The 22,914-nt window shown below is 41.6% G+C and overlaps 1 protein-coding gene across 2 annotated transcripts in view; it reads left to right on the top strand.

Annotated features, from left to right (window-relative positions):
* MAP3K1 (mitogen-activated protein kinase kinase kinase 1) overlaps nt 1-22,914 on the top strand; it is a 116,967-nt gene that overhangs the window by 73,023 nt on the left and 21,030 nt on the right. For both annotated transcript variants that reach the window (XM_077462701.1, XM_077462702.1), the window contains exons 3-13: nt 1,274-1,468; nt 2,492-2,692; nt 7,695-7,811; nt 11,467-11,615; nt 13,130-13,251; nt 15,892-15,973; nt 16,613-16,802; nt 18,291-18,575; nt 18,896-19,017; nt 19,101-19,192; nt 21,814-22,003. In XM_077462701.1, the coding sequence (XP_077318827.1) occupies nt 1,274-1,468; nt 2,492-2,692; nt 7,695-7,811; nt 11,467-11,615; nt 13,130-13,251; nt 15,892-15,973; nt 16,613-16,802; nt 18,291-18,575; nt 18,896-19,017; nt 19,101-19,192; nt 21,814-22,003 (1,745 nt within the window). The remainder of the gene's footprint in view (nt 1-1,273; nt 1,469-2,491; nt 2,693-7,694; nt 7,812-11,466; nt 11,616-13,129; nt 13,252-15,891; nt 15,974-16,612; nt 16,803-18,290; nt 18,576-18,895; nt 19,018-19,100; nt 19,193-21,813; nt 22,004-22,914) is intronic.

The following is a 22,914-nucleotide window of genomic DNA, read 5'->3' as shown; positions in this document are numbered from 1 at the left end:
AGCATTCCAAGCTGAGCCAGTGGCCTGTATTCCCGATTTTACTAGTTGATTTGTGACCCATCCTCTTGTACCTTAGTATACAGGGAACTGACTTTTTATTATTTTATTTTTTTCTCGACCGACAACTGACGTGCAAAGTTTGTGCAGCCTGAGTTGACTGCGTCTATCATCTAGGGCAGTGGTCTCAACTGCTGCCCTTTGCTTGCCTTTAACTGCCCTTGAGGCATTGTTCCTGCCACTGACCCCAGCAATGGGGCACTATTCCTTCTACTGACACCACCGATGGGGTATAAAACTTTCCACTGACAACAAAAATGGGGCACTAGTCCTCCCAAGGACGCCAACTATTTCTCCCCCTAATAACAAAGATCAAGAATCATTTACGCTCACTGTGCACAGTCCGGCACTCTTGAGTTTGAGGGACAGTAAATTGGCCTTTTCTTTATAACGTTTAGAGACCCCTTGATCTAGGGGGTCCAGTGAGTGTTACTTTTGCTATGGGGGGGAGATGAGACCAATCTCAACAGTGAACATTTAACAATTAACGAACGGACTCCTCGATCTATATTTTACATCGCAGATGGACAAATGCTCCTCCTGGGCCAACAGCTGTCAAAAGACCTGAACAGTAGCGGCATCTGATATGAAGTCGCTTTTTGGCCATTCATTTTACCCCATGGCTCCTTCAGTTCTTCAATGGCAGGACAATGGGTGGAAGGAGGCTGATGGGGGCCATACATTGAGTACATTTCAGCTGGTACATGAAAAATGGCCGAATGATGGCCAGTTCAACAAACTGGCCAGTGTGTATAGTAGCTTCTCCAACAGAAGCAGGCCAAATGTCTGGCATCTGTTGAATGGGCATGCTGGAAACCAAGCAGCTGATTGGCATCTGATCAGCAATGACAGGTGTGCTCTGTCATGGGGCAGTCCCCTTGGCAGAACACCATAGCTCAGTGGGGAGATCGCTGTACTAACATTGCATATTGCACATGCACTAACATTTGTTTTTCTTTTTGTTTTTCCAAAAATGTGCAAACAACTTTTCCCATCTGTACAGCAAACTCCTTTTTATTTTTCATTTTTTTTCATTCAGCCTGTCTGCTTGAATGAAAATAAAAAATAAACTGCCTGTGTACCAGGCATTAGAAAAAAAGCAAAATGTCCCTGTGTCCTAAAATGCAGCTGTAAATGTAACAATGGAAAAGGAGAAAATGCCATCAACAAGGTATTACTTGGTATTAACTGATGTTTTGCTGTTTGTGCAATGCAGGTTGTAAAACCAATTCCTGTGAAAGCTGATGGGATAGATGCTCCCAAATCGGACTCTTCTGTTGATGGGTCATTGAATGGATCATCCCATGTTCTGAAAGGGAGACGCAGCCCTTCTCCCAGCAGCTCATCTAGTTCTTCCAAATCCAAGCCAGAGTCACCAGGAATGAAGAGAAGAGGATTGTCTCCTGTCCCTGTAAGTTCTGCTACTTTTACATATGGGGAACAGTGTTACTATACACTATTTTAACCATTCAAAAGCCTGTTGGCTTTCAGATTGGCGATTTTGTCCTCCATTTTTGTACCCATGTAGCTGTTAATGTTCTAGTTATTTTGGGCCATAAAGATTTTTTTTCCGTTCCGTTGGGGTGCCAGTGAAGCGATCGCTGCACCTAACTATTTGACGTTTTAGAACAATACTTGTTCTAAACCAGCCTGATCTAAATGAGTATTACCAACAAAAATATATGCTGCTGATCACAACATACTCTTATGACTCACTTAATGGTGAGCTTCTCTGGCACAAACTACATGGGGTTTTTTTTTTTTTTTTTTTTTTTTCTGAGCTTGACTTATTCCATCATTGTTCACTAACTTTTCCTACACAGAGAGGGCTTCCTGTTTGCCTTGCATGTGGGAAAAAAATATTTGGTGCCAACTTTGGAAGATAACGGTTCAATATCTTGCTGTGATGGAAAGTGGCTATAGAATTTTAACATTTAATTTAATATGTGCCAAGGGCCAAAATTTGTAGCTGCTGTTTAACTTTTTTTAAATAGTTTTTTTTTCTATTGTTTGTGGTAGGGCATGTCTTGTCACTCGTTTGACATGCTGGCTTCCAGATTGGATGGACTCACTAATTTTTGATTAAAGTATAGTTTTATTGTAGTGGTAATGACATATGGGTTGATTTACTAAAACGAGAGTGCAAAATATGGTGCAGTTCTTCATAGAAACCAATCGGTTTCTAGGTTTTCTTTGTCAAAGCTTGATCGAACAAGCAGAGGTTAGAAGCTGATTGGCTGCCATGCATTGCTGCATCAAATGTTGCACTCTCCAGTTTTAGTAAATCAACCCCATTGTTTGTTTTTTTTGTTTTTTCAAGGGGATGAATTTGATTTTCTAATAGTACTTGAGCTGGTAGAAATATCACAGATATCTGTGCTTGGAGATAATGCAGTTATTGGGGGGATATGTTCACAGACGATTTTCTGTGCAGTTTCAGAGCGGACGTACAACTCCACCACGAAGAGCGCCATCTCCGGATGGCTTTTCCCCATATAGTCCTGAGGAAACCAGTCGCCGGGTCAACAAAGTGATGCGAGCAAGACTCTATCTGCTGCAGCAAATAGGACCCAATTCTTTTCTGATTGGTGGAGATAGCCCAGATAATAAATACAGAGTTTTTATTGGTCCTCAGGTAAGTTTACCTCATATCTTTCTGCTTAAAGACCATACTGCAGTGCTTGGATATTGATCTTTGTCCACCCACTCCATCAACTTTTCTGATTGGAGGAGCAGCATTGGCACTTTTTTTTTTTTTTTTTTGCCTGTCCAGCTTTAGCATGCTGGAAGCGAGTAGTCTGAATCATCATAGACAGCTTTTAGTTTCACAAAAAACTATTTTAGGTTTTCCTGAAGTGACTTTCATTCATAAAATTGCGTTATCTCGCCTTATTTTTTATTTTTTTCCCCCCGCCAATCAAATTTGTTGTGGGGTAGGAGGCTATGCTTCTGATCTTTGTTTCTAATTGAGAGAGAAACTGTTCCTCTCCCCTGCTATCCCATAGACAGGCTTGTCACACTCATAGGACTTCTCTAGCTGCGCTGTGACTAAGTGAATGTGACGGACAATTTAAGAAGATTTTGCGTGCACGGTATGAAATCACTTGGAACTCTGCTCTGTCTCCATCACAGATACTCCTCAGTAATGTCATTTAATAAGGGTTTCGGTGCTTGTATGATCTCCAGTCTATAACTTGGATTTATCACATGCTATCACATTTCATTTATTTTTTTGTTCTAGCGATTTTTAGGATGGGTATGGGAATCATTTGTCTGCCAATGAAGGAGACCAACAGTACCCAGCCTTAAAGGAAACGTGTGCTGAAAGGAACATGGATTGACCATTACTGACTGCCTGCAATGAATTTTACTTGCCAGGCAGTCATGCTGACCAGTACTTTGCGTTACTAACCTTGATGAGGCTTACACCAAGTGAAATCAGACCTGATGTGCGTTTTTGTTTCAGGTCACTAAAGGCATTTAGACAGCATGGCATTCATTCAATTCGCCATTTTAGAAGGATGATCAGTATTGGCAGCCTCTATATTTTACTCAGCATAAGTTTATTTTAATACAAGCCAAGATTGCTATGGCCTCAGTAGGTGGTCAAACTGGAAATCCTTAAGTAAAGATTGCTTGCAAGATGTGCACATGACGCACAAAAGTGATGGCTAATTGAATTTTGATACCTTTTTACCCTTTGAGCTGAGTGCCAGGCAAAAAATGTCAAGTCTTCAGCCTGGCTCTGCTGCCCGGTAAAGCTGGATTTTTTGTGACTGGTTAGAAATATACCTTTACAGGTAATGCTGGCCATATGCAGTGTAAATTTCTTTGCCGCAACCATGGCCGTAGAACCCTTTAGGGATAATCGCAAGAGAATCCGGCAGGCTGGTTGTACCCAAGTTGCTCAATCAATATTTCAGCAGGAACTGGACGAAATTTAAATAGTGTATGGCCAGCTGAAATTGCTCCCAATATATACACCGATTAGCCATAGCATTATGACCACCTGCCTAATATTGAGTAGTTCCCCCTTTTTCTGCCAAAACCACCCTACCCTATCGAGGCTTGTACCCAACTAGACAAAGCATCACATTGTCTCCACCAGCTTGCTTTCTTCCTATAGTGATTTATGGTGCTATCTCTTTAGGTAAGCGATGCACAACAACCCAGCCATCCACCTGATGTAAAAGACAAAACACGATTCATCAGACTAGGCCACTCCATGGTCCTGTTCTGATAACCATTATAGGTGCTTTTGGCTGTGGACACAGATCAGCATGGGCACCCTTGCCAATGGCAGGGCAGACCCATACACAAATTGTGATGCTCTGTGTATTCTATGCTTATATTCGCCAGCACACCATGGATCATCAAATGTCATCCAAAGCCTTTATTGCAGAAAAGTTCACATCACAAAGGACCAAGTGCAACCTTTTGGAACTGCGCAGGACCCCTGTTAGGCACGTTGCACTTGGTCTTTTTGTGATGTGATCTTTTTGCAATTAAAGCTTTGGATGACATTTGATGATCCATAGTGTAATGGCGAATATATGCATTGATGTATGAGGAGTCCAATGTCCAGCTAGTAGTTGCTGTAGCATTCGCTACTGACTAGTCCATTTCCAGGAACATGTGCAATGGAAATATCATCAATGCACCTTTCTATCACAACTTAGCATTAACTTTTTCAGTATTTGGAGTTACAGTAGCTTTCATTGGATCAGACTTCATGGGCCACCCTTCGCTCCCCACATGCATCAATAAGCCTTTGCTGCCCGTGACCTTGTTGCCAGTTCAGATTTTTCTTCCTTCCACCCAATTTCATTTGGTCCTGAGCACCGCAAAACTGAGGACATCACACAAGGGCTGCAGTTTTGGAGTTGCTGTAATCCAGTCATCATACCAATACAGTTTGGCCTCCGTCAAATCCTTACACTTGCCCATTTTCTATTCTGCTATCACCTTCAGGAGGAGCATGTTCACTTGCTGCTTAGTATAGCCCACCCACTTTCAGGGGCTATTGTAATGAGATAATGTTATTCACTTTACCTGTCAGTGGTCAAAATGTTATGGCTGATCGCTGTATATGTTTTGCGTGTGTATTTAGTTGTGAGCCTGGAGTTTAGCTTTAATGGATTTTAATATAGATAAAATGGCATTTGTGTTTCTTTACCTATTAAAGATATCCTGCTTCATGTTATATTACAGTTTGACAATTGTGTGCTTAATGAGATCATGGGAACATGCACAAAAACAAGAAGCTGCACTTCTCTTCATTTCACTGCCCTGCAGGCCTTTGTGTTCAAATTGATGCTTTTGTGGGATTTCACTTTACTTATGTACCTGCTGCCAAACGCTTCTGGGTCACCTTATGTCATGTTCATGTTTACCATCTGTTTTCCCATTGAGTACTTTGTTCCTTCGTGATTTTTCACAGGAACTGTGCCCTACCCATATCCACCACTAGCAAAAGTGTGCTAGTTTCTTAAACGGAATGATTATAAAAATGCATTGGTGGGTTGGGGACTGCATAAGTCATTGCGGTGTCAGTGAGTTCCACAATGTATCTAGTTGCATTGTTGGTGAGTGCAGAAAGCACATTGTTGTGCTTTCAGCTAGTACAAAAGCATACGTTACTGCGATGGCGCGTGGATGATGACAGAAGTATACGTGGGTATTGTGTTGGCGAGTACAGACAAACGTGTTTTGCGGTTTGCTTAAATGTAGCGACAATGTTGAATGCTGTAGAAATGATGGCAAGTGGAAAAGTAAGCAGTGTTAAATGTAGATCGCTAGTGTTGGTAAGTGCAAAGGTGTACATCAGTGATTTCCGGTAATCGCAAGTGCAAAAGTGAACATCATCAAGTGAGTGCAAAAATGCGTCAGCCAAGTTTTTTGACAAGTGCAGAAGTGCACATTGGTGCGGTGAGAGTGCAGAATTGTGAAACGCTGCAAAAAAGCATGTTGCTGCTGCATTAGATAGTTGAAGTGAGGTATCGGTGAATGCAGACGTGCATAGAGCTGCGTTGTTAGCAAATGGAGCTTTGGTGTAGATTTACTAAAGCTGGAGAGTGCAAAAGCTGGTGTAGCTGTGCAAGGTAGCCAATCGGCTTTCAACTTCGACTTGTTCAATTAAACTTTGACAAGAAAACCTGGAAGTGGCTTGGTTTCAATGTAGTGCTACACCAGATTTTGCACACTCCAATTTTAGTAACTCTTCCCCATTGTGAAGCTGTGCGAGTGCAAAAGTTGGTGTAGGTACCAGGTGTGAGTACAGTATGTTGCCAGTGAGTGTAGAAATGTGCTGAGGTATATTGGCTGCAAGCAGGGTCCTGCTTGTCGAGTGCAGTGGCAGCAAATGGGATCTTGCATGACTGTGTGGTGGCAGAGATCAGGGCTCTGTTGAAACTGAATTAAGTCACATGGCTCAGTGAACATGAACATTTAAAGGCTATGGTCACCTTCCTGCAGTTCTCTGCCTGTGGCAGCAGACCAGGGATCTTCTCTCTGTACCTACTGTCACAATTTTGAAAAGAATTCGGGGCTCTGCCCACATGGCCATATCATTCGTTGATTCACAGAGTTCTGTGAATAGATTAGAAGTACCAACAGTCTTTGCGACTGACAGCTTGTAGTTCTCGAGCTAGTGAGCATCCTCGTAGTTCATTAAATGTTCCTGGACTGAAGTAACTGTCTGCCCTTATCAAACGTACAGGGTAGACACAGCTATACTGACAGTCTGCAGGAGCCTGGCATTGCACCCAAGATCTGCTGATCGTGGGTGCAATACTTTACAGTCCCCTTAGAAAAAAAAATAGTAAATGCACTTTTTTTTTTTTTTGCCCTGCAAATTGCATTTATTTTAAAAAGGTGAACTTATCCTTTACTAAACTATCTTCATAATCTAGATTAATTTGTTGCTAAATGTTACGCATTGAGCCATTTGGCTAGATGTACACTGAAGGCTTCTGATGCCTAGGAGGATGGTAACCTACGTAACCGCCTTCAGAAGATTGAGAGGGTCACTGGCCCAAAATCTGCAAACTTGCTGGCTCTGGACATTGTCATTCTCAAAATACTCTGCAAATGTAGTTGTTGAGAAGTAGGAGGATCCCAAAATGGTGTGCAGTTCTTAACAAACTAGTGCCTCTTCATGAGCTTGTGTCCATCCAAATGTTATTTTTATAGACTGAGTTAGCGCCTGGCTCTATGTCTTTGATGCTCCAACAGCGAGATCCTCCCGCCATTATTCCTGTTTCTACCTGGGAGTGTCTCCACTCAAGTCTCTAAACGCCCCCCTTCAACCACAGCCACCACCTTTTTGTGTATTCTCTATAATGTAAAGGAACTAACTTCAACAGGGAGAATGGCTGCACCACGATGGAGACCTCAAAAGATCTAAAATTTGGAGGGTTTAGCTCTAACATCTGCTAAAACGAAAATAGTGTTTGAGAGACACTTTAAGATTGGCAACTGTTACTTCCTCTCTGCCCACATTTAGCTCAGAAGAAACGTTCACAGTAAGATCATGGGGGGGAAATTGTTTGTTTTTAGGACCTGTCATGTCCTCTTCATGCTTGTGTGGTATTATCTTGTCTCTGATAACATGTAATTGGTGCCTCGTTCTCTTGCAGACCTGCAGCTGTGGCAGAGGGGCGTTCTGTATCCATCTTCTCTTCGTCATGTTACGGGTGTTTCAGCTGGAGCCGTCGGACACAATGCTTTGGAGAAAAACCTTAAAGAATTTTGAAGTATGCTAATTCTGTGCACATTGTCTCAAAGAAAATTATTGTATTGTGCCAGCAATTTGTAGTCCTCCCATTCTAGCATCTCTCTCCCCCAGCTAAACAGGAAAGTGATTTTCAAGCTCACAGAGCAGTTTCTAATTGCTTACAGACCATAGAATCACTGTGCAAAATTAGCTTTTTGTTGGGTAAGAATACTTTATGGCTCTGTGAGGAAAAATATAAACAAAGAGCTCAAAGAGGAGTTTGTAGTACAGATGTAAAATGGTGATTGTGATCACAATTCTTAAAGTACTTTTCCAGCTGGGGAAAAAAAAACCTAAGCTACTTTAGCATTCAATCTTCAAACGTACAACTTTTGCCTGCCACTTTAAGGTTGAACCTGGTATTGACGTTTTATTTGCTCATCAGGCGATCAGAACATGGGCAAATATAGAATGTTTCCAGATTTTGACTGAACAGTCCCATATATTCATTTTGGGGTCGGTTCACACCAGCATGGCCTCAAAGTCACATGACTTTGAAGCCGCCATCCCTGCAGGACTTCAACGTGGCCTGCATGCAACTACTAACAGAAGTCGCACTGTTTAGAATGGTTTCATTGCTGTTAATGAGGGTGACTTGTCATGCAATTTTGTCACATGACAAGTTGCAGGAGTGTGGATCAGCCCTCGCTAAAGTAATCCTGTGACTGGTTAATAATGTTAGTCCTTTAGATAGACTTGTGCAGTTTACCGTATATACTCGAGTATAGGCCGACCCGAATATAAGCCGAGGCCCCCAATTTACCCCCAAAAAAACTGGCAAACTTATTGACTCGTGTATAAGCCGAGGGTGAGACATGCCTGTCCATCCCTGTGTGTGTGTCCGTCCATCCCTGTGTGTCCGTCCATCCCTGTGTGTCCGTCCATCCCTGTGTGTCCGTCCATCCATCCCTGTGTGTGTGTGTGTCCATCCATCCATCCCTGTGTGTGTGTGTCTCCATCCATCCATCCATCCATCCCTGTGTGTGTGTGTCTCCATCCATCCATCCATCCATCCCTGTGTGTGTGTGTCTCCATCCATCCATCCATCCATCCCTGTGTGTGTGTGTCTCCATCCATCCATCCATCCCTGTGTGTGTGTGTATCCATCCATCCATCCATCCCTGTGTGTGTGTGTATCCATCCATCCATCCATCCCTGTGTGTGTGTGTGTCTCCATCCATCCATCCATCCGTGTGTGTGTGTGTGTGTGTGTGTGTGTGTGTCCAGCCTACCTGTGTCCCGAGCCTTTGTCCCGAGCCTCCGTCCCGTGTCGTGCCTTGCCTTCGTCCCGTCCCGTCCCGTCCCGTCCTGTCCCGTGCCGTGCGTTGCCTTGCCTCCGTCCCGTGCCCTCTTCGTCGGCGGCCATTGTAAAATTCAAAAGCCGCGCCTCCTCCTTCGCCTGTGATAGGCGGAACACTGAATTTCCCAGCAGCCTGTGTTCCGCCTATCACGGACGTCGTATCATCCTCGTCCGTAGTACGAGGATGAGCGGATGCCCGTGATAGGCGGAACACAGGCTGCTGGGAAATTCAGTGTTCCGCCTATCACAGGCGAAGGCGGAGCCGGAGGCGCGGCTTTTGAATCAGAATGGCCGCTGTCTGTCTGCTCGACACGCTGATCGAGCGGGCAGACAGCGATGACTCGAGTATAAGCCGAGGGGGGCACTTTCAGCCTCAAAAAAGAGGCTGAAAATCTCGGCTTATACTCGAGTATATACGGTATGTAGAATTATTCGTCCTACCAGCCTCTGTTAACAGATTTACTGCAAACATACTGCTAGCCTCAAGAAGAACTACTTGCACAAATTTTAAATTTATTAAAAGCAAACGTTCGCACTGACAAAACTTGCATGTTAACATATTGACTAATATTTCCTAATTTTATTGGCTGCAAGTAATTTTGGCCCATTCAGTGACATGATTATTCATTGAATTGTACAAAAAATTTATCTGACAATCAAGTTCCTTTATGGTTTCCTAAATTAGGCATATAAAGCTATAATTGGAGAAGCAATGGTGTTTTGCTTGTGTCTATCTAGCAAGGTTACTTTTTGGTATAAGCAAGGAAACTCGGACCTCTGCAGTCTGTAAATGTGCTTTCGCTGAACAAAAATGCTGTACAAACAAAACTATTACAATATAAGGAATACAAGACAAATATTTAGAACAAGCAAAATGCCTATGGTTTGTAACAGTAGAAATACACTTAAAAGTTACTTAGTTCCAGTTACTGTGTTCGTGCTCTCCGTTGACAACGGGGCTTCTAGGGAGCAGGCACCTTCTTGTTCGCTTATTACAGATGAGTCTCTTGTGGTACCCAACATGTTCTTCTCCACTAATTCTTCTTGAGAGGGCAAAATTTCAAGAGTGTGTTTTAATTTCTTTTATTTTTTTATAAACCTTTTTCTCCGTGAAGAGCACTTCCAATAGCCTGAAACCTGTTTAACCCCCAGCAGGGAACCCTTGGATGGTCAAATGGCCTCCATTATATGCAATAATCAAATGAACACATTGCTTAGAGTTGTGTATTTCCACAAAAAAATGTCTACATATTAAAACTCAGGAGTTGCTCAAAAGTTGTCAGCCGTCAGAGACAGAAAATGGTCACTGTTGGCATGTAGTGCGTCTTTATATATTTCTTTTTACAGCTTTAGTCTGTTTTCTCTCCATTTTTATTATTGGTGTGTCTCATTACGTATAAAATAACTTGACTTTCACTTGGCATGTTCTAGTGGGTTTAATAAATAGTGGTTAAAAGGCATTTGTCATAGATCAATAAACCATCTTCTAAGCCCCAGATGGAAGCACCTATTCTGACCTCCAGGTTGCATTGAATGCTAGATCCAGGTTGGTGAGATCACTGAAATGGAGATCTCCACTGGTGTAGAAGCAGTGAGCGTTCCAGGATTCAGGGCATGGAAGCTTTCACTTGCGGTTCCTCTTGCAGGTATTTTTGTTTTATTTGGGGCAGGTTACCTTGAAATGTTACAAATCTCTGTGGTTGTTTAATTGTGAATTCCCACATCAAGCACATTCAGGTGTGTAATCTTAAGTAGGTCTCTGGCAGTGCTTCAGAGGTTCCATATAGACTTTTTCTTGTTGAACCCATATTTTAGTATAGTTGTGGACAATACATTGGTAATGTACACAGTTGCCTATATGTTATAGGAACCTTCCAGGTTTCCAAGTCATATTAGCTAAGAGGTTTTTGGACTAGTTACTGCTCTGTTTTTATTCGTTTAACCTGCTGAAAGATGGTCACAGCAGTGACTAATCACTCGCTAGACTCATTTCCTCCACCTGATGGCCGTTTTCATTGAACCTCATTTCAGTAATTTTTACTACAAGTTCACAAAGTGTGTTCTGAGGCTTATTAGCATGGGAGATGTTAAGCAGTATTTCTGGGATTAATCTTCTCTCTGAAATTGGCATGAATTAAGATTTGCATAACTTACTCCATTTAGATTTTTGATGTGTTGCATGAAGCTTTGATCACATTTCAGTTTCTCATGTCATCTCCAAGTCGGTTTCTGTACCAAGCCTAGTATTTCTTGGCTCTCCTTTAGATAGCATTATGTATCGTCCAAGGCGTCACTTTTTTTTGTGTTTTTTTTTTTTTTTTTTTTTTCCTGTTAGGTTGAAAGTTTGTTCCAGAAATATCACAGTAGACGTAGCTCAAGGATCAAAGCTCCATCTCGTAACACCATCCAGAAGTTTGTATCACGCATGTCAAATTCTCATACATTGTCCTCATCCACCACTTCCACATCTAGCTCAGATACCAGGTTTGTACATGGCAGTGAGCACCACTCTATTGTCTCTTCATTTTAAAGAGTTAAATGCAGCCAGTAATGATCTCTTATCTCACGGCATCTGTATAGTGTTTTGGATTTATTTTATTCTTTGGTCTTCTTTTTTATTTATATACAAAAACAGTGTTGCGGTAAACCTAAAGAGTTGATAGAAAATAGTCCAATTGTAGAAAAACGCAAACACAAATCCGTGAAATTGCAGATGAATCCAGAAGACCCTCAACCTCATGCATATAATGCCACCACCTCAAGCAATTTATAAACTCTTCATAGAGAGCCTGGACCCTTTATTATGAAGGGTCAAACGGGCTTTATGTAGTAATCTTTGCAGGGGTCATCGGCTAGAGATGTGTCCTCAGAACACCCCACGACCAGATTTAACCATGCAAATGAAGGAGACGCCAGATAGCGTAAAATTACATTTGTTCGGATAAAAACCAGTGTTGTATACAACATAGGCGGCCACTATAAAAACATCCAGATACTGTTAACAGGAACGCAATGGCAGGAAACAGCTCCTTTAACCAACTGGTTTTGTCACTAAGAGGATTTCTTCCAGGGCATGAGGATTTCTTTTGTATGCAGTCCTTTTTATATTTATACCTACTACTGATGGGAAATCTTTCAAGAGCGGTTTGACTTTAAAAAAACTGTTTTTCCTGATTGAAGCTCTGTATGGCTTCAGCATGGGCCAACCACTCACATTTACACTACTGCAGCCACAAATAAGGTTGCACTGATAAACTGTGTTTTAGGATGACCATACACAGTGAAAATTTCTTTCCTGCAACCACAGGTTGCAGGGAAGAAATATTTTCTTGATTCCCCCATCAACACAGACCGTTCTGATGCAGAAATCCCTCCTACTGAGCCATAGTCTTCTCCCCCTCCAGGAGAAGACATTGATCTATAGCAGCCGGCATAGCCACAAGCAATAATAACCAAGTGAAATCCGGCAGGCTGGATCAACTTGGTACGTTTTTAGCCTGCCTATACATGGTTCGAATGTCAGCTGGTACCTGCTAAACAAGATTCAATTGGTGTATGGCCGGCCTGAGAAAATATATATTTGTTCTCCCCTCCTGTTTCAGATACAGACTGCTTGTGCTTAGTGCGCTCATCCATGTATTTGCCTGCTAATCAGTGGAGGTGCATATTTGTTTAAAAAGCAGTACTGCGAAAGGAAATATATTATTGAAGGGATAGGACCTAGTTGTATTGGCTTCTGTAGAGAAAAGTCAGAGAAAAGTCAGGCCTCTAGGTCCTCTGGTTTGGATGGACAAAAATAAAAATCCTTCGGCACGTAAAAAATGTTCTCGTGTATTGCCGTTAAACTTTAATATTGGTAGCCAGAAAAGTGACCCTTTCCTTACATTCTTGGGCCCCTTTTCCATGTGTGTACTATTGGAGCCCTTTGGTGCTCTATTTTTGGAATAATGTAAGAAATCGGGTGTGTGACCAATGTGTTTTTTTGTTTTTATCCACAGCATAAAAGATGAAGATGAACAAATGTGTCCCATCTGCCTGCTGGGCATGCTGGATGAGGAGAGCCTGATTGTATGTGAAGAAGGCTGCAGAAACAAGCTACACCACCACTGCATGTCAATCTGTACGTCACCCACTATTCTGCATGTCACTGTAGCACAGGCCTGGACTACACGGTCTTCCCTTCTTGCACCCGTTAGACTTTTTAGATATGTGGTGGAAATAGGCACTGCTTGGTTCACATGGCAGATATAGGTTTGCCACTCACAAATACATCAAATGGGGCTTCTAACCTCTTGCAACTCTTAAATCTGATCTTCAGGTTTTAGTGGAAGTTTATTTTTTATTTTTTTGGACCACTCTCACCCAAACAAATTATTAGCTTAACTAACAGTTGCACTGTATTGGAATGCTGTATAGAACCGTATGTAGCATCAGTTACATAAAGTTTGTGTGTGTGTATATATATATATTACCACTGTATTCCAGCTGTGGAATGGAACATCTTATCCCACTCCCAGAGCGAAACCCTAGTGCTGCTTAGTCATTCACAGGGAACTTTTGTATCCCATGCCTGCACATGGCTAAGGACTGCTCAGCCCAACTCTTCTTCTTTTTTTCTTTTTTTTTTTTTTTTTTTGTTCCAGTAGTGAGACAAGAAGTTCCATTCCACTGCCGGAACACAGAGCTGTATACTGTAAGTAGCCGAGGCTGCATACAGTTTATACAGCGCACACAGCCGCTTCAACTGTTAGTGAAGTAAATAGTTATTTTTTACCAGCTTGGTCCAAATTAACTATTTAAAGCCTTCTGTCGCTTGGGCGGCCCCTCCCTCTCCCCAATCTTCTGGGACACGTCACTAGAAGAGCGCAGTGCATGCGTGAAGCCACAAGCTATGATGGCGGAGAGGAGCTAGGCTTCGGGAGGCTGCATCGCAGGCGTGGCTGTTAGTGTAGCTGCTGACTTTTAATGAACTTACAAAATGGTGGAACTCCATTTTTAAGTGTAGAGCCCCATAGTAAGCCTATGGGTAACGTCATCGCCCAGGCGCTGCAGCCATTGGTGGTGATCTTTCTTCTACACTGAAGTCTGCACTGGAGAGATCATGTGACCGAACTGGAGCAACTTCAATATTGGCATGTTTCCTTTTACAGGGGCTTAAAATGGGTGTTGGAACAGGTTTAAAGGCATTGTAAAGGCCCCATCTCTATCCAGCGATGTCCCCGAGTCCCTTGGCCATCCAGGAGCTGTGGGGCACTCAACCCCTGTTGGCTCCCGCTGCTGTCAATCAGCCAATAAGGACTAGAGGGGGTGGGGCCGAACAGCAGCTCCATGTCTGAATGGTCACACGGAGCTGGAGCTCGGGTGTCCCCATAGCAAACTGCTTGCTATGGGGGCACTCAACTGGGGGGGGGGGGCAGAAGCAGCAAAGAGTGACCTAAGAGGTTGATCTGGGCTGCTCTGTGATGGCGCAGGTAAGTATAACGTGTTCGTTTAAAAAAAAAAAAAAATATTGAAATAAATGAAATTATACAATTTTAAGCTTAGTTAGGATTTGACTTGACTTACACTTTGCTGGCTTCTAAAATCCCATTGACAACCTACCATTATCTTTATAATCATTTGTTAGAGTTAAATGTGAAAGTTAGCAGACTCTTTAAAGTAAGGAATGTCATGTGTTTGCTAGAGGCGAACATGCTAGAAGGTTGGTCTAGAAGAAAAACCTGGCAAATGTAATTTTCTCAAAATTAAACTATTTTGCATAAAAGCAAACGGGTGGAAGCTCAATTTGTGCTTGCTGGTATTCGCAAAGTGATGGCAGATACAAAAAAAACTCGCTTTAAAAGATGACTCTTACTTTGGTTCTGAAATTCTTGACAGAATTTGTGCTCCTGGCTCCCACCAGAGCCGGACATGTCACTAAATAAATGTAATTGCATTGGTCCAGTGATCTCTGCTACAAGAGAAGGTTGAGGCTCAGGCATAGCTGATGACAGTTTTTTTTTTTTTTTATTTTTTTTTTCTGAATATCATTCCTCTAAGATCCTTCAGCAGAGGATAGAAATCAAAGGAAGTGCAAAAGTGCAGGAACCCATAAAATCTGGATTTCCGTTTACTGAGGTCAAATGACTGTTGAAATTGTGGCAATACTGCCATCTTGTGGTTGCAAACATTTTAGTATTTCTATCCTGCGTTGACGTGTAATGGTTATACACATTCTTTAGCTAATTAAGTTATTTAAAATTAGTGTAAAATGTTTTATTTTTTTTTTCTTTTTTTTTTTTTTTCTGAAACTGCGGGCTGACCAGTGTAAGGTTAGCTTGAGAGACTTTAGAGGTCCCAATGCACTCACACCACATTGTACACGCCTTACAGCTGTGTATACCGTATATAGGAAATATTTACTACTTGTATTCCCATAACAGAATTGCCGTAATAATTGTCCTGGTTGACAGCAGGGTTGTTTACCTGACCAGGTGAAAATGTCAGATTTAGAGGAAAGTTTTGTTCTTGCAAAGTAACTGTATTCTAAAATGAATACAGTTCACCCCAAGGCTTGCTCGTGTTAAAAGCAGCTATATGAAGCCTGATTTATGACAAGTGTTTTTGTTGCCCAGAGTATCCAGTCTTTTCCTTTTCAGACATTCTCTTAGAAAATGACAGAAGTCAGGTGGTTGCTCTATGCAGTTAGCACTTTATACAGAAGGAATGTTTTTATTGACTTTAAAGTGAATTTCCATTGAACTGGTTTCCATTGTTTTAGGGGCAGAGGAGTGTCGGAGAAATAGGGAACCTCTCATTTGTCCCCTCTGTCGTTCAAAATGGAGAACGCAGGACTTCTACAGGTCAGTGTTCAGGAACCATGTCTGAGAGTCTGTCTCTGTGGTCAATGGAGTATGTGTTCTCTAGTTTTTCATTTAAAGCTCAACTCCTGCCATTGTTTTCTAGCTTTGGTTAGTTAGGTTTTGTTCTTTGTGTCCCACTGGGGAGGTTTTCCTTAACTTTCCTATTCCAGAGACTTTAGGGCAAATCCTCCCCAGTGAGGACCCAGATGGCAATGAAAACCTGACGGGTTCGAACTACCCTTTTGGCTAGCGTGAGGTTTTAAAGAAAAACTTTTTTTTTTTTTTTTTATTTTACATTAGAGTTAGGAAGGGTTATACACCAAAACTACTTCCAGGTCACCAGAACGAGTGTCCCCATTGGAAGATTTCCCCTCTTACTTTTTTGGGGACAACCCAAAATATGAGATTTTCTTTTACTTTCACTTTCAATGATGGTAAACTGGACAAATAGAAAGGGTGAGTCTCCTTAATGGGTGCACAGACCGCAATACAAACTGACAAGCATTCTAATCCCTCTCCACTCTATCCAAAAACTAAAAAAAGTTTTACCTTTTTTAATTTAAGATCAAATAAGATACTGCCTTATAAAAAAGAAGCTAAGGGTTTTTTTTTTTTTTTTTGTTTTTTTTTTTGTTATAGCCATGAAATGTCAACTCCTGTCGATTCTCCACCTCCTGTTCTGCGGGCTGCTCAGCAGCAATCTCTTCAACAGCAGCAGCCTACAGCTGGATCCCAAAGAAGGTCACAGGATTCTGATTTAAACCTGACCCATTATGGGGTTCAACAGATTCCCCCTTCCTACAAAAGCATGGCTGAGCCATGGATTCAGGTAAGAGAGGGTAACTTGGATATTGCTTTCTTTGCTTATAAAATGATTGTCACATATCTGCAGCAGCTCTTAATTCCTTGCTGTTACAGTTCTGACACTGTCAAGAGCTTGGCTCTACCTCCTGCGCCATTCTTCCGCACACACATTCCTATTCGCCCATCACTGATGGGTACCTCCAAAATCTAATAGGAACTTTCAGGAGGCAGTGAGGGGTGGGCAAACTTCATTATTATCAGTAAGTGCTGAAGCTTTGCCTGTCGGAATGACTTGGGGTTCAGGGAAAATGCTGTAGGTAAGTGCAAATACGTTTTGCTTGACCTTTTATCTTGCATTGAGCATATTCAAATTTTAAGGCCTAGGTTTCCTTAGCCTCTCCCAACATTTTAACAAATACTTCTGCGCAACCACTGTGAAAATAAACTAATATATTGTGAACCTTTATATATGCTGCTGCCAAAACTCACGTGTTCCACACACTGATAACCAATATTTAAACCAAATTATTCAGCGCCGAATATAAGGGTTCTCAAAATGCAACATACAATACAGAAAAAATTTAAGGGAAATAAAGTTCTGAAATGTGTGTAAAAAATATCAGTCCAAATCTTTCTGATTCTGTTATTCACACTTTATCTTTTGTGTATGAAACCACATGAGATCTATATACACACACCAGTTTCTTTGGACAATAGATGTAAATCTTTCAAATCCCAAAGATACTGCTCAAAGACAATTTTTTTTATATATATATATATATAACTATCATAATTAATTTCATAAAATTAAAAAATGTAACTACCAAAATGAACTTGTGCGTAAATGTGCACAATAGTGGTGCATATCAGATATATAACGTTCACCATTCCAAGATACACCACTGGAGGCAAACTACATTGAGGCTGCAATCTGTAGTGATATTTGTCAGAAACCAACGTTTTTTGAAACTGTCCCCTTAAGAAATGGAGTGTGGTTAATGCTGCCATCGGCAGTCAGCGACGTGATCTTCTGCCCTGCTTCCTGTATCCTTGTGTGTCTCTGGCTCGGCCACTTACGAGTTAGGCCACAGGTACGTGGCTTTGTCAGAGGGATTGGCTCTCTTAAGGGGGCCAGTTTTAAAACGTCTGTTTCTGCTGAATGTCACTACAACCTGCACCCTTCCCCAAGATTTTATTGCTCTCTGGTTCCCACCTCTATTTGTCTGTCTCTTTGTCTTCGTGACTATTGTCAAAAAGATAAAGATAATTGTGGCATCAGGATTTAGGAAAATTGGACAGGTAAGTCTGCATAATCTACAGTTCCCAGAGTCTGCCTATGCTGTGGTACCAATGGGAATTTGTAGTTTATGGAATGAGACTAACACAGAAAAATGTTACTTTTGCACAGCCAGTGTTTAGCTTTGAATTAAAGACCAGGCCTTGTGATTTAAGGGATAAAGTGCTTATTCATTAGTTTGTTTTTTTTTGTTTGTTTTTTTCCCCCCTTGTGCAGGTCTTTGGAATGGAATTGGTAGGCTGCTTGTTCTCTCGCAACTGGAATATCCGAGAAATGGCCCTGCGACGACTCTCACACGATGTTAGTGGGGCCCTGCTGTTGGCTAATGGTGAAAGCACTGGAAATTCTGGCACTGGCGGCACTCCTAGCAGTTCCACCCCACACTCTGCCAGTGGCTCATCTCAGTCCAGTATCTCAGGGGATGTTGTTGTAGAGGCCTGCTGTAGTGTACTGTCAATGGTGTGTGCTGACCCTGTCTACAAAGTCTACGTTGCTGCTTTAGTAAGTCGACATAAAACTGTTTGTTTTTATTTGATGACTGAATTCATGTATTTCTAAGGTTCGGTGCCAATGTAGCCCTAAACTTATTTATATTGAAAACGTTTCTGTAAAACGGTGAAAGATCTTCTGTATTGGACACGACCAAATTCCTCTACTTTTTTTGATTGGCTGCCTCAAATGTTTAGTAGTCGTTGAACCTGTCAGTCATGGAACAGAAACATGGAGAGATGGTTTGGTTTTCAGATCATTGGAGAAAATGTTTTATTTTTCTGTATTTTCTGTCTCATCCATTTCAATTCTCCGTTTTATTATTCTCTCAGAAAACGTTACGAGCCATGCTGGTGTACACTCCATGTCATACAACCGCTGAAAGGAAAAAGCTGCAGCGGCTTCTCAACCCTGTTGTGGAGACCATCCTGGTCAAATGTGCCGATGCCAACAGGTAATCTAAAGGAAGAGCTGTAGAACTGTACATGAACTGCTATTTCTGACAGCTCTCATGAAACCCTTTGTTGCTTTTTGCAGCCGGACAAGTCAGCTTTCTGTGTCTACGTTGCTGGAGCTATGCAAAGGACAAGCAGGAGAGTTGGCTGTGGGGAGAGAGATCCTTAAATCTGGTTAGTACCACCTTCAATTATCCACACATGTATGCAGTTTGAGCTGCAAGAGGTTTCTCCCATTTGCCAGTACCCACATTAATTTGCAATACCTGGCCCAGTGATGCCTTTAGTATATTCTCCAGTTTCTGTTGTTGTGTTTGCTGCTGTTCTGTATACAACCCATTGCTGAATGGGTAAGAGAGGGCATGCACCAACTAACAGACCATAAAAAAAATCACCCTAACCCCCTAGTTTATGGAATTTTATTTTCTGATAGAGTATGCAGTATATCCTGAGTTTTTAAAAGGCAAACTATCTAAAACCATTTCCTTTTTGAGTGGCATGACTTGCCTACCAGCTCGTATCTGGTGTAGAATCCAGTGAAATTTCCCTACACTAGTCTGTGCCCCATCTGTCAGAGAGACTCTGAGGACATGAGACTATCTGTTAGGTTTGTAGTTGCTGTGGCATTCGATTTAGGACTAGGAGTTCTGCTGTAGATGTATAGCAGGAACATTCAGTGAGGTCAGTGGCTGGTGAAGCAATGGCTATTATCCGAGCCAAATACACGCAGGTATATGCCACGAATGTTAGAGCAAGAGCAATAATTCTAGCACTACACCTCTAACTCTAAACATGTAGCCTGTAAAATTTTAAAGCGTCGCCTATAGTGATGCCAAACTTTGGCACCATTCCACTAGTGTGCGCAATTTTAAAGTGTGACATGTTTGTTATCTATTTACTTGGCGTAACAGCTTTCATATTATACAAAATAATCGGACTAACTGTGTAGCTTTTTGCTTGGTTTTTTATTCATGAAACTGTGTAAATACTGTGCAACATAAAAAGGTGCGGCCACCATTTTATTTCCTAGGGTGTCTGCTAAAAATATGTTTGTGGGCTCTGAGTAAATTTCTAACAAAAAAGATGATTTTTTTTACATGTAGGAGAGAAGTGTCAGAATTGGCCTGGGTGGCAAGTGGTTGTTTACCATAAGTAATATAGTATTTCCAAAAACTGTTCTCAGGTGGCTTAATGGACGAATTAATGAAGTTTAAAGTTATAACTGTACACCAGTAATTTCACAGTAAATGAATAAATTATATTATAACATATAGCGTAATATATGATTTGGCTTGATTAAAACAGTACCTTTTTAAGCAATAGATTCTCATTCTTACTCTTAACTGTGTGAGAAAAACGTGGGATTATGGGTAAATCTTACACCCAGAAACCCATGCTTTTCTTTCTAGTTAAGAGGGCTGGGCTGTAGGGGAGCATTTTGTCTTTTAGACACATGCCCCCTTCTATGACACTGCAGTCAGAGGGCAGCCTGCACTGCAGCATATTTATTGGACAGCTTGTTCCAATAGTGCTTTACCATTGGTCCAGGGCTCCAAGCTGTCCTTTGAGCTCAGTGCTTCTGACAAGAAGTGAGAGGCTCTGTGAGCTCATCCTGTCAGTCTTCTGCAAACAGTGTGCCAGTTTGTATTTAACTTCTCTGTAACTTCTGGCAGGTTGCACATGAAGTGCTGTATCTCCCGAACTATAGGTGGCAGGAGCCCCAGATTTTGACCAGTGGTGGAGTAGGACTTCAGCTACTGTAACCCCGGGTCATCGAGCTACGACCCTCAAAGCTCGCTCGTGTGTGGTTTTTTTTTTTTTTTTTTGTTCATGGCTCTACTCAACCTCACCTCCTTGCTATATAGATTAGAGAGAAAATGTAGATTTATAGTACAAAACAAAGCCTATGACCTACTACAAGGCAATCAGTAGCCTCTGACATTCAATTGTTAGTAGTAAAAATTGTAATAGATAAAATGACAACTTCCAACAGAGGAGAAAAAAGAAACCTTAAAGGATAAAAAAAGGGGGAGCTTGGTGCCTCTCTCCACACAAAAAAAAACTGCCATGATCTAATCTGATTTATCATTTGGATGTGATCATATCAGTATAATCTATCCAAAGATCCCAGACCTTTGAGAATTTTTTGGGACGACCCCTTGCTTCATAGACAAATCTATATAATGGGACTGCTGCATTATTTAGGCACTTCCAGAGATCAATTGTGTGGACTGGGATTTCCACTTTTAAAGGATGGCTTTATATGTGTAAAACAAAAGCAAAAACCTATCAATGTTTACATGGCTCTAGATCTCAACAAAAGGTGAACCAGAGCCAGGATGCAAGCATCAAAAAATAAGGGTAGAGATATAGGGGTTACAAAATGTATACACTTGGACACAGCTTTTCCAAAAGGACTGGATGACCAGGCATTCCTAGAAGACATATATAAACGTGGATTGCAAAATTATGTCTGAAAAGCATGGTGCAGTTGGAGGTATCGAACCGGTACGAATTAGGGAGATTGTATTGCTCTTTCAGGGAATCAAAGGTTTTAAGAGAATCTACCTCACAAACTTGACTAAGGTATTTAATTTCTTTAGAGGCCCAAACATTGGAATCAGCAAGAGTTGGGCTTAACCATAAAGGGTGTGTTATCTAGAATTTGAGCTTTCATTTTTATTCACATGGTTGGTTTTAGGTCATGTTTTTTTTTTTTTTTTTTTTTTTTGAGAAAAATTTAAGTTCCTTGTCCTACATGTCCCTATAAGTGGTCTCTATCTTCACTTCTCCAGGTTCTGTTGGTATTGGTGGAGTCGAATATGTCTTGAACTGTATCCTGTCTGTCCAGACAGAGCCTAACAACTGGCAAGCGCTTTTGGGCCGGTTATGTCTCATTGACCGGCTCTTGTTGGAGTTTCCTGCTGAATTTTACCCCCACATCATCAGTGGAGATGTCTTGCAGGCTGATGCAGCAATAGAAAGGTATCTGGAATCTAGTTATGAATATAGTGCAATTGCACTTTATGCTACACTGTCAATTACAATGTTGTAAAAGATGTGTGCGATGGATGTAAACAAGGGGTCCTCAGACTTTTTAAGTTTTACAGTTTCACAGTTTAGACCTCAAGGGGGCAGGACTGCTGTGTGTAGTGGGAGTAAAAACTCCTCCAAGGTCAGTGAAATTAAACAATTGCTGGTGTCTGTGGGATCAAATGAACGGAAGTTCCACTTTTGGGTTGAACCCCACTTTAATGCATTCAATGCGGCCCTCCTAATATTTATCTGAGGCTAGCCAATCAGGAGGGAGGGGACCGGTGCGGGCCTCCATGTCTGAATGGATACACAGAGCTGTGAGCAAGCTGCTTGCTGTGGGGGCACTGAACCAGAGGGAGGGGCCAGGGACACAGAAGAGGAGGATCTGGGCTGCTCTGTGCAATTCACCGCAATGGAGCAGGTAAGTATATAACATGTTTGTTATTTTATAGGTAAAAAAAATACCTTACAATCTCTTTAATTTCTGTTGGTGTGCCAGTAATATATATATATATATATATATATATATATATATATATATATATATATATATATATATATATATATATATATATATATATATATATATATATATATATATATATATATCTACCTCCACTGTGCAGCTTGTTTTGCACAGAGTGACCCCAAACCTCGTCTTCTGGGGTCCTCCGGCAGCTCTTGCGGCTCCTTCCCACATCAGACAACCCCTTAGGAGCAGCGCTCTACCGAGGGGGTTACCTTGCAGGCTCTCTCCTCACTCCAGCATTCTGCATCCATAGACGCCAAATGTATGACTCGGCCCCGTTGCGCGCGTCATTGGATTTTATTGACAGCAGCAGGAGCCAATGGCAGCACTG

This window comes from Lithobates pipiens, unplaced genomic scaffold (assembly GCF_037356315.1).
Source record: "Lithobates pipiens isolate NorthernLeopardFrog02 unplaced genomic scaffold, aLitPip1_a1.2 Scaffold_3, whole genome shotgun sequence".
Taxonomy (NCBI): Eukaryota; Metazoa; Chordata; class Amphibia; order Anura; family Ranidae; genus Lithobates; species Lithobates pipiens.
The sequence above is the reverse complement of the archived record's forward strand: the minus strand, read 5'-3'. Positions and strand labels throughout refer to the sequence as shown.